Source organism: Artemia franciscana, chromosome 17, assembly GCF_032884065.1.
Source record: "Artemia franciscana chromosome 17, ASM3288406v1, whole genome shotgun sequence".
In the NCBI taxonomy this organism is placed as follows: Eukaryota; Metazoa; Arthropoda; class Branchiopoda; order Anostraca; family Artemiidae; genus Artemia; species Artemia franciscana.
In genome coordinates, this window is record NC_088879.1 from 26,547,236 (window position 1) to 26,559,712 (window position 12,477).

The window sequence follows — 12,477 nt, forward strand, 5'->3', positions numbered from 1 at the left end:
CCTTGTTGCACCACAATGGTGCCAAGTACGGTTTGTGGTCCAAACGAAGCTAAATTACTGCCTTGGGTTTTATCAAATTAGTTTTACAGGATAAAATTTTCCGTCCTTATACAAGGTCGTAATTATTAAAACCATATTTATACGTTAATTATTTTTTATGTTCTACAATAGGCCTTGTTCTTTGTTATATAATGGTGATGACAAGAAGCTGGTTGAAACTCAAATAAAACAAGCTAAATTGTTCCTTCAGTTGTAATCCCGCCCAGGCAAAATTAAGTAATGCTGAATTATCATCTCAATTTCCTGTTTGACTAAATTTAATAAGAAAAAAAGTTCTTTTTAACTGGAAATAAGGAACAAAATTAAAACATAAAACGAACAGAAACTATTATATAGATGAAGGGGGTTGCCTCCTCCTCAAAACCTCGCTCTTTAAGCTAAAGTTTCTTAGTACTTTCGAAAAAAGCTCCTTAATGTTCCAACTAAACGAACATAGTGTTTCAGAAGACGTCCTTGAAAAAATTGTGACAAGATTCAAACTTAAGCGTAAAGAGAGAGATTTTGAGGAGATAACCCACTTCATATACGTAATCATTTCTGTTCGTGTCAAATTTTAATGTTGCTCCTTACTTTCAGTTGAAAAAACTTGATCTTTTTTATCTAAAAAAAGACAATTGGTGATAAGACAGTTTTTTTTAATCTAATTTCTGATCATTTTTTAAATAATACCAGGAAATCTGGCCCACCTCCACGGAGAAATACCCTCCCTACGGATATATCTTCTAGACAATTCAATCCCGGTGAAAATTTAGCCAGGAAAATTACCCTTAACAATTCCACGCATAAAATCGAGACGCAAAAGAGAAAGCAAGACATAAAAAGAATCTTGTATAAGAATTCTGGCAAATTCCCCCGCTGTAGCCTATAATTTCCTTTGATCAATTCAACCCCTTGACACTTCCCTTCCCATGGAAAATTCCACTGTGGAAAATTCGTCTTCCCACCCTAAAATGTATACATGCTTCCCAATAACAAATACTATGCGTAAACAATGTGCAATTTTTATAACTTAAAGACTTTTCCCCTGGGCTGCGGGCGAGGGGGTCAAGTTATATCCAAAGATCATAGTTATTAAGCCTTTTAATTATGATGAACAAAATGGATATTTCAAAACTTTAATCGGACGATTTTGGGAGAAAGGGGGTTAAGTTGCCCTCTAATCCTTTGGTCACTAAAAAGGGCACTAGAGCTTTTAATTTATGTTTGAATGCACCCTCTTACAATATTCTAGGACCACTGGGTCAATACGATCACTCCTGAGATCTTTCTTCTTTGATTTTTCTTCTGGCAAAAAATACAAAGTCCACATTATTGCCGATAGAAGCTTGAAACCTCGACAGTAACGTTTTCTGATAAGCTGAATCTGACAGTGATATTTTCATTAAGATTCTGAGACTAAGAGGGGGTGTTTCCTCCTTAATTCAAAAATGGGGCAAATTTTCTCAGGCTCGTAACCTTTGATAGGGTATACAAATACAATTATTTTGATATATCTATTGATATCAAAATTCCGTTTTTAGAGTTTCGGTTACTATTGAGCCGGGTCGCTCCTTCTCTTGGCTTTTTCTACAATTAGCCACGGCTTGATGCCCACAACTACTTGATTTTAATACAATCTATCATGGCTACCTTAGTTCTGCCCTAGGAATAACGTAAGAACGGATGAAAGATAGACTTATCTATAAACAAATGAACTGACATCATTTTTATACAATCCTAAAGAGAGCTTATGCCAGATTCGGCACTCACTCACTCGGACTATCTGTCTTGGCTTTTTCTACAATTAGTCATGGCTTGATGCCCACAGAGACTAGATTTTAATTCAATGCCTCGACTGATTCCGTTGATTTTGAATTAAAATCAAGTAGTCTTAGTCACAAAGCAATGGCTAATTGTAGAAAAATTGAATAATTGACTACGTATAGCAGAAATTGTTCGATTAAAATCAAGTAGTTGTGTGCATCAATCCATGTCTAATTGCAAAAAAAGCGAAGACAGATAGTCTGAGTGAGTGAGAGGCAAATCTGGCATAAGCCCTTTCTAGAATTGTATAAAATTGATTTCAGTTCATTTGTTAAGAGATAATTCTATCTATCAAATCAGACAAATTTTCTCAGGATCTTCACATTTGATGGATAAAACTAAACTTGATGAAATATGTATGTTTGGAATCAGCAAAATAAGCTGATTCTTTTGATGTATCAATCCCTTTTTAGACTTCCGGTTACTAGCTGAATCCATCCTTAATTAGAGTTCGTCGTTAAAATTGAAAAAAAACAAGTTCTTTTAACTGAAGGTAAAGAGCAAAATTAAAACTTAAAACAAACAGAAATTATTTTGCATGTACCCCCTCCTCAATACATTGCTCTTGTGTCAAATCTCCCAGTGTAAGATATGTCCTGGAATATTCACCCCCAGAAATTTCCTTCCTCAAGGAAAATTCTCCCCAAAAAATCCAACCCAAGCCCCCCCCCCACATGTCTATATACTTCCCAATAATAAATACTATGCTTAAAAAAGGGGCAGATTTCATAACTTACAGGCCCCTCCCATGAACTGGGGGGAGGGTATTTTACACACAAAGACATAATTATTTGATCTTTCGGCTATCTTGAACAAACGGCTATCTCAAAATTTTGATCAGATATTTTTGGAAGAAAATGGGCGAAAATGGCCTAGTAACCCTCTATTCTATTTGGGCATTTTAGTCACTAGAACTTTAAATGTTCGTTCGAATGAGCGGTCTCCTGATATTCTAGGACCACTGGGTCGATAGGATCACTCCTGGAACAGACAAATAAACAAATAAACATGCATGCGTGATCTTTCTTCTGGCAAATAATACACAATTCCACATTTTTTCAGATCGGAGCTTGAAACCTCTACAGTAGGGTTCTCTGATATACTGAATCTGATAGTGAAATTTTTAAGATTCTATGACTTTTAAGGGATGTTTCCTCCATTTTTAAAAAATAAGGTAAATTTTCTCAGGCTCGTAACGTAATCTTTGATGGGTAGGACTAAACCTAATGATACTTATATATTTGAAATTAGCTTAAAAATGTGATTCTTTTGACATATCTATTGGAATCAAAATTCCTTTTATTAGAGCTTCGGTTACTATTGAGCCAGGTTGCTCGTTACCTAGAGTTCTTTACCACGAACTGTTTGACTATGTGCTTTTTTCAGCACACACAACTTCACAAGCTCTGCTCTTCGTTGGAGGTTAGTATTTTTTGTTTGTTTGTTAAGATGTTTAAAACAATTGAGACAGAGTGACTCTTGAATATCAGAACTAGCCCAACCGCAGCATAAAATAATTAGGTTAGATTCTGAAATTGATAGCAAACCAAAACTTACATGTAATCGAACGACGAACAAAGTGGACAGTTACTTGATGACGTCCAAAGAAAATGGAAATTGCACCCATCACAAGTACCATCTGGACAGCGGCTGGGTAGTTCAATAGCACCATCTAGTGACTCTTTGGGGTTACAACGAAGAGTCACTGTTGTAGCTCTTCCTTTGGGACATGTTCGCGTCACGCTAAAAATGTTGTCCAAATTTAATTATGTATTCGCTTAGATCGATCCCAAACACAACAACTCAAAAACAGATATTTTTTAATGATAGTGGGAGGTTTTCATGTGCATTATAAGTTTTTTAGGTCAGGAGCTTGACTGACTCTTAATTCTCTACATTCAGGAAAATCTAAAGTTTCTGTACGTGTCTTAAAATTCTTTTCAAAGCAATTATATCATGACGCAATGAAAACAGTTTAAGTAGCTACCGTGTACTACTACCTTTTTTTAGGACGGCTAGAAGTGTTTTCGAAAGCCCATAGCATTTTCTTAGGCTTAAAAACCTTTTTATTTTGAAAAATTCTGACGCAACTTTGACTATACCAACATGGACATTCACAGCAGTCCAAGCGCAACATAAAAAATTCGTTACTAGGAACTATACTAGTTGATTAGCATGCATTTTGGAATCAATTACTAGTATCAGAATATTAACAGCTACTGCAAAAGTAAAGTGTCACACCTACACGTGCTGAACTTCTCAATTAAAAATCATGATTTTGGCTTGCTAATTACATGTTGGACATGATTTTGCAACAGATTTTAATGATAGTTATACCACAATGCTTTGTATGGATCTATATGAGCAATGATATTTAAATAAATGAGTTGTAACTTGCCATTTGAAGCCTTTGGGTTATAATTAACTAGTAGAAGGAGAAAAGTCATTTCACATTATAAAAACACGGGCCGTCACACCAACATTGTATCACGCAAGAGGGAATACGAAAACAGTGTGTTTTTTTTATCTTAACCCTAACATAGAGACAATTTTTTAATAGGACTTTGAACAGTTTTCTCTTTGCGTTTTCTCATGGTATTGTGTGAATAAGTGCCATGAAGTGTCATACTAAAATTAAGAAGAACACCGTTGTAATGTTCAACGGCAACAAGCTATGGGATAAAACTCAATACAAACGTATAAATATGCCTTAAACTGCTCAAATTTTAATATAAGTCACTGGGACCCTTTAACGTTGTATGTATTCACTGTGGAGCCTTCCATTTTCCCCAAGAAAGATTATTTATTAGGAGGTTACTACTTGCATGGTCGACTTGCATTGTAGTCCCCGAAATTTCCAAGTAAATTGGTTCGCCTCCTTTAGGTTGCTACTCACTCTCTAATGAGTTCCACAAACGAATCCGAAACTTGAACTCATGTTTCACTTTAGCTTCATTTAACGTAAGCGATGGTTGGACCATCAATAGCCGTTGGAGGCACATCTATCACAGACCACTCAAGGTGATTTTGAGCCACCTTCATATAGCCAAATGTAATTTTTAGACCCGAGGAAGATATTACCGAACGCTCTACACATCCTTTAAACTATTGGGTCTCTTGTAACCTAATGGATCTGTTGAAAGAAATACTGCAAAATCAAACTGTGCCAAAGGTTATATGAAAATGCGAACAATGGAGGACGGTGTAAATCAACGTACTGCTTCAGTGGATAACAACCTCTAAACGTACAGCTCATTTTTTATTGTGCCAGATAGTGTGGATTATAGACTGTTCAACCCTCCTGTACATAATTATGTATGTTCTGTTCTTACTCTTAATGCTGACCATAGTTTTCCATCCAATGAAATGATTGTGAGACAAAGTGGCAAAACGTCTTTAGTTTAAGAAAATACCAACCATCCTGTGAAGATTGTTTTTGAACATCCTGTGAACCTACCCATTGTTTTATCCAGATCGACTGTCTGGATGGACCATGGACATTCCACTTTAAACACCTTATGCAAGTCTTCCACATCTAATACGGCTTCAGTTAGCGCAGTATCGTATCACTTTTACACGTCACGAGCCTCTCTCTGCATGCTATAGCACCCGACCTGCGTCAGACAGTTTTTAATGCTTTACATTTTGGTGGACAACTTTTCCAAAACCATCTTGTCGATACATGCATTTGTGCTGAACATGATCGCATGAAATGAGCAATATTGAACCTGAAAACTATTATGGCCAAAAATTACGTAGGTGTAACACGACTTATCAAATACTTAGCTGTGAAAAAGAAGTTGCTGGCAAATTTAATCCTACCATCATCATTCACCGGATCAACACGCTACTACACTAAATATTTCGAAGATGCCATTGCGATTGTTCGTTACATTGGACCCCCTGATTTCTCCCCAACTATGAGTTGCAATCCTTATTGGTCAGAAATTAAAAAGTAGCGCGTATTATATCTGACGAGAAGGAATTATCATAGAGCAGTCCATAAAAGATTGTCCCGTTCTCGATACTCAAATTGCGACAGAGAAATTTTATATAATAATCAAAGCTTTGGATAATCGACAGATACTTGGAAAGGTGGCAGCATATGTGTATAGAATTGAATTTCAAAAACGTAGACTACCACATATGCATTTGCTGAAAAGTGGCATACTTACATTTCTGGCCTCAAAAACGATCTAGAAGGGTTACAGCTTTGAGATAAGATTTGTGATTTTCCCAGTGTGATTTTACCGTGCCTAGGTGACGCAATGACATCAAGAAGGAGTTCGCATATCTGCGGTTAGGTGACAAGCAACAGAGAAAATCAATATATACAAGCCTGCCGCGGGCCGAGTGCCGGGACTCGGACGAACCCTGGGCTCCCATCAGCATGAATAATTGATTTTGTTGTTACTAATGTTGTAGTTGAAACCGTTTAGAGTCTTGGATCCTATGGAAGGGTTGCCTTTTGCTTTCAGTTTGTTACTACAAGCTGTTTAACCTAAGGCTCTCTTAAAGAGAAGTAGGGCTATTATTACCTCTTTCAGCTCCCGTTCTTACGTTCAAGTTTAACATTAAATTGTAAAACAATGCTCCAAAATGCCATTCATCCCTTTAAAAAAACAAACACACCCATTGAATATTTATTAGAAGAGGTTCTATACGGATCTTCCCCATGAATACCAATAGGGGGACGACGTCCATTGAAAAAAGAAAGAAAAAATGAATATTCTCTAGATATTTTTTAGCAGTATTTTTAGTTCCTGACTACTTTTAAGGAGCGGCGAATTTATCCGAAATATAGGTTAAGTTACTAGCGTATCTTAAATTCCCTTGGACCAGAATCCCGCAGTAGTAGGTGGAAGGACGTTTAATTTTAATCACAATTTCATTGTGTTTGCGGTTAAATGTTCACTGACCACTTTTTTAATTCCCCTGCTAGTTCAGGATCGGCCTTTGTGGGATAACAAAAATTGTTGAGAAAAATTTCACAAACTAAAGATTTTAGAAAAAGCCTCGGTCCCTTTCCCTCCATCATATATGTGCACGTGACAAAAGCTAGCCAGTAGTATATTTCAAAATTAAAAATCTAAACTGTTTTTCCCAAATCAAGACGCTCTATGTCCCGTTTTTTCTTCCTTTTCTTTTATTTTGTTTACTTGATAGCCATGCCGGTTCAGAAATTTCTCTAAAATCAAATAAATTATCCAATAAATAGTAAATCGAAATATAATACTAAAACTCAATTAATAAATAATACGAGCTTTTAATGCTTCCCATAAAAAGAAACAAAGTCCCGAGAGCTTTGAGTTTCTAGGACAAAAAAGTGCTAAGGTTCCTGCTTAATCAATTCTCAGCCAGCATATAATTAACACTTCCTCACATTACCATTCAGTGACTAATGATGAGATAAATAAATCTATTATAAAAAAAATATTCTAACAAATCTATTTTTAATAGATTTATTTCAAAAATAGCTATTAGAAGTCCAAATTCATGTTTTGGGCTGAAAACAAAACCAGACAAGCATAGAAAATAGGTTTAAAAACAGAAAATAAAGATCCTACTCAAGATAAAGATCTTATATGTCCAAACCTCTTTATAATAGGTTTGCAAAAAGGTACTGAAAATTTTACTTTTGAAGAAGACAAACTTGCCGATGCGCAGGTTTGGAGACACTGCTCCTACTGGAATAGAGTTCTGAGATTTACTTTCCTATTCTTGTGTTTCTTCTTGAGAAATTCCTTCAATCCCCCACTAGGAAACAGAGTAATAAAAACGATGTTCACTTTTAATTTGGCCTTTATGAAATGGAAAAACTAAACATTACTTATGTAACGCCTAATTAGCCTAACTAAATAACACCTATATTTATAGGATATATTACCAATTAAGCAACCGAGTTCTGTTTTAAATTGAGATGGTATTGAATTAACATTTTCATTTGTAAGAAAATATATTACAATAACCATCATGGACTTTGGACAAAAGAAGTCCAAGTTGGTGCAGCTCCTCACTTGTAATCCCCATAACTATAACTAGAACCATAACTAGAGTGATTATTAGATTAAGATGATATACCAATCAAGAAATCGTTTGGATTATAAGAAATATACACAAAGATTTACTCACGTTGAGCTTGTGTAGAACGCGTAAAGGTCAGACTTCCGTTCATCATTTTGAATAAATTCTTCAAGGACTTGAATTCCATTTAGTTGAGGCTTCCGACTAAAACCCAGGAGCTTATCGGCAAGATTGACAACTTGAGTAGATGCTGGGTCTCCTGATGAGTTGGGTATGAGGGTTGATCGGCATATCAATGATGTTACCGACTTGGATCCCCCTGGAATTGGACTGAGGGTTGCATTATTCCTGCATGTGACAGGAGTGATTCCACATATGCTGATGTTGAATACGTGAGAATACTGAATCCCAGCTGAGGTAAATAGACGACTGCCCAAAACTTCTTTATATGACCTGGAAAGAAAAAGCATTACATTTGACTTTATGAAATAGTCACAACACCAGTGAGGACAATGCTAGTGGGAAAGTATGATTTGATTGCCTGTTCCACCTCCTGAAAGCATTGCATCCTCAGAACAGCTTCGATGTGCACAAACTACTGTCCTACAAAACAAGTTCGATAGTGAGAAAGATCTTTTGGGTGATGGCCCCTAGCCTCTGAAATACCACCCCTCCCAAAGTGTAAAGACACCTTCAAAATTGTTTTAAAGCATATTTAACCATTTCATTTCGTAGATAACCATATGGTAACCATTCCTTCCATCTACCTAGGGTCTTTTGTAGTTCAGATACCGCTTTTGAAATCAGACCGTCAGATAACAAAAGTTCAGCCCTTCGTGTTGCAATAGCTTTTACTCTCCTAGATGGCTCCCTAAGTCGTCAGTTGATTAGTGAACAGAGTAGGTTTTTGCCATACCTAAAAAACAAAAATTAGCTGATTTTGACAGCGATGATGAAAACGAAACAGGTGAGTTTTTCTACTTTTATTATTTGTTCCTTAAAGTCTCTACTTTTAGCTTTTATTTATAAGAATTTTATTCAGTTTCATTTTCATCCACCATTTCTCTGTCTTTTCACGATTACCATATGATAACCTTATGTTTTGAGACGGGTAGCTTTTGAAAATTCTTCTCTTATGCTATTTTGTTTTGGTTTATTGTACTCAAGATTATTTCTTTACTTCACTTTTTTTTTATTCGTTAAGCACCTCATTATGATTTTTCCAATTTGACGAAGCAGAAGCACAAATGCACCCGTGGTCTGATCACAATTATCTCTTCCAGAGGCAGCAATCCTGTCTTATTCCGCCGAAAACCCCAAACCAATAAAAGACGAAGAAAAAGTTTTTAGGGAGAGGAGCAGACATGTATGAGAGAAGTTCATCTAAGAGAAAACTGCAAAGATGGTTCTGCTACCAGACAGCGAATCTGAGTTGGATGTCATACCTGATGATGACGACGAGTCTGATCCATTATGGAATCCAGCCCCAGGTGACAGCTTCACCTGTGTCTCCCTATAGCCTGTTCAGCCGGTTGACTATCCTACAGAAGACTTAGCTCCCGGCATGTTGAACTGTATCGAAATTATTAAGAGTACAGATTACCACTTTGATGGTGGAGAAACCACTACATTCCCCGCTACAGAAGCTCCATCGTCCCTCATCCAATCGACAAGATCGTGACGTATTTCTTCCTTAACTGGCCCCACTGCTTTAAGGAAAAATCAAGAAGCCACAAAAAAATACAAGTAGCTAAGAAAAGAGATTGAGCCCCGTGATATCACCTGGAAAGCTTCCTTCCCAAAATCAACAGAAATTCAATTACCCATTGATTTATTCAGAACTTTCATCACGGATAGCATGGTTGCTGGACTAGTTGACCCATCTGCTCGCAACAAGGAAAACAAACGCTAGGATTGCCCTAAAGCTGACCCAACATGAGATGAAGCGGTTCCTTGGAGTACAGATGCTCATAAGTATTGTAAAGCTACCTGCTATGAGGATGTACTTGGAGAAATCTAAAAAGCATATTCTAAAGCAATAGAAATATAAAACACCATTCGATACACTCCAATCGCAGGGGCTACGAGCCGTAACAGATTTACAAAGCCGTGACAGAGCCGTAAGCCGTGAAGTATATTCTAAAGAAATCCAAAGTACTATTCGATACGCTCCAATCGCAGGGGTTATGATCCGTGACAGATTTTTGACGATTCGGCGGGTTTTTTTCATGTCAATGACGATAGCTTAGCAGTGCCATCTGGTAAAACTGGTGAAGAGAATCTGCGCAAAAATCAGACCAATGTTTGACAAGCTTAGGGAAAATCTAAAAAGCATACCACCTTAGGAGAACAAAGTGTAGACGAACTAATGCTTCCCTTCAAGGGTCGGCTAAGTTTCAAACACTACTTGAAAGACAAGCCTCCTTCATGGAGTGTAAAAGTCTTTACGAAACCGGGCGTGAGTGGGTTTGTCTATGATCTAGAAATCTACACAGGAAAAGGCTTAGTTCTGGCTATTCCTTTGAGGCTGGGCGCTGAAATGGTCTTCTTCGACAGCTTCAAATTGTCAACTTCGACAATGTTTACACATCTTTTTACCTTATTCATGCTTTAAGCACCAATCACGGGATTGAATCATGTGGGGCGAAAAAGAGTAATCGTATGAAAGGTGCAATTTATGAAAGGTGCATCATTGAAAAGGGAAGGGCGTGAAAACTATTCTAGGCTTGATAGGCGCATGGAAGTCTCCATTGTAAAGTGGTTCGACAATAAACCAGTGCACGTGGCCTCATCGTACTGTGCCGTTGCTCCAGTCCATCAGTGTCAAAGGTGGTATGGAACTACTCGTAGCCATCTCGAGGTAGATCGCCAATTGGTTGTCCATGAGTACAACAAGTAAATGAGTGGCATGGTCTTGTCTAATATGCTTCTGGAGCTCTACCACTCTTACATACGGTCCAAAAAATGGTACATGCGGATAGTCTATTATTTCCTTGACTTAGATGTGAACAAAGCTTAGCTTCTACATAGGCAACAGTGCAAAGACCCGGGTAAACAGCATATGTCCTTGCTGTACTTCAAGATGCATATTTGCATATCCTTGATATCAGGAATTGTCAATAGTCCTCATGCTTGTCGTAATTTGTGTTTGTGCTCCTACAAAGCAAAAAACACAAATTACAGAAGTAGGCATGCCGTAAGAATCGGTGCGCTATAACATTACTGGCCATCTACCCGACACAGTCGAAAAGGGACGCTACTGGTACAAAAATATGCAAGGGGTGCAACTAGCCGAATCCTCTGCGTTAAACTTAAGGTTCAGTTGTGTCTGGATAGAGACAGAAAATGTTTAATGAATTTCTATATTAAGTCAAATGAATCTTTTTTATCCTGAAGTGACCATACGAAAACCATTTCCATTTCAATTTGTGAGTAAAATAAATAATTGAAGTTGAAATTCTTTTGAAACTAAATACGTTGTTTATTATTGCATGCAATCCTTCAGTATTTAGGTATGAAAGGGTTAAGACAGAAAACTGAAGAATTTCCTTTACAAGAGAGAGGAAAACCCTGCTACAACAGGGATTGTAAGATTGCAGATATTTCAAACTAATAAGAAAGCCTGTTTATATTTAATTAAAATTTCTCCTTCCACTAGGGCGAAACGATATATTACTTACCACGGCGACTACAACCCAGCGTAAATTTGAAACTAGTAAGACAGCCTATATAAATTCAATTTATGGATATTAAAAATTGTGTTGCCACTCGAGTAATTATTAATATCTCAAATTACTGAATTAAAGAAGTCTTGTATATATATATATATATATATATATATATAATATATGTATATATATATATATATATATATATATATATATATATATATATATATATATATATATATATATATATATATATAATATATATATATATATATATATATATATAATATATATATGTATATATATATATATATATATATATATATATATATATATTTATGTACATATATATGTACATATATATATATATATATATATATATATATATATATATATATATATATATATATATATATATATATATATATATATATATATATATATATATATATATATATATATATATATATATATATATATATATATATATATATATTACTAAACAAATCAAACAGTAGCACTCAACACTTTGAAATCATAACTTCCGTGCCTCTAGAACTTTATCTGTAAAACCTTCCACCACAATAATTAGCTCCCTAGAAGAGGTCTCAAGGATAACAAGGAGCCTTGGTGCACCCTCCCCCCCCGCCCAAAAAAAAGATCCTTGTATTCCCCAAACTTTGGCAAGTACTCATAAAATATACGACGTACGATGTATACAATGTACCCGGTCCACAAAGAAATGACGTGTGCATATCAACAAAATTTTCGTTATCTGGTGATATAATATAATACAGTTTTTCAATATACCAATGCCTGCTTTTGATATCACATATATTATTCTTCAGTAAACATTATCATGCAAAATTACTTGCATCGTGTAAATAGACCAGCACAGCCTTTCAAATTTTCCAGGAGATTT

General features: G+C 36.0%; 1 protein-coding gene across 1 annotated transcript in view; it reads right to left on the minus strand.

The window, feature by feature from the left end:
* LOC136038077 (endosome/lysosome-associated apoptosis and autophagy regulator family member 2-like) overlaps positions 1-12,477 on the minus strand; it is a 160,363-nt gene that overhangs the window by 16,866 nt on the left and 131,020 nt on the right. Inside the window, exons 13-14 of the mRNA XM_065721073.1 lie at positions 7,996-8,340; positions 3,421-3,606 (exon numbers count right to left, since the gene is read on the minus strand). Coding sequence (XP_065577145.1) covers positions 3,421-3,606; positions 7,996-8,340 — 531 coding nt within the window. The remainder of the gene's footprint in view (positions 1-3,420; positions 3,607-7,995; positions 8,341-12,477) is intronic.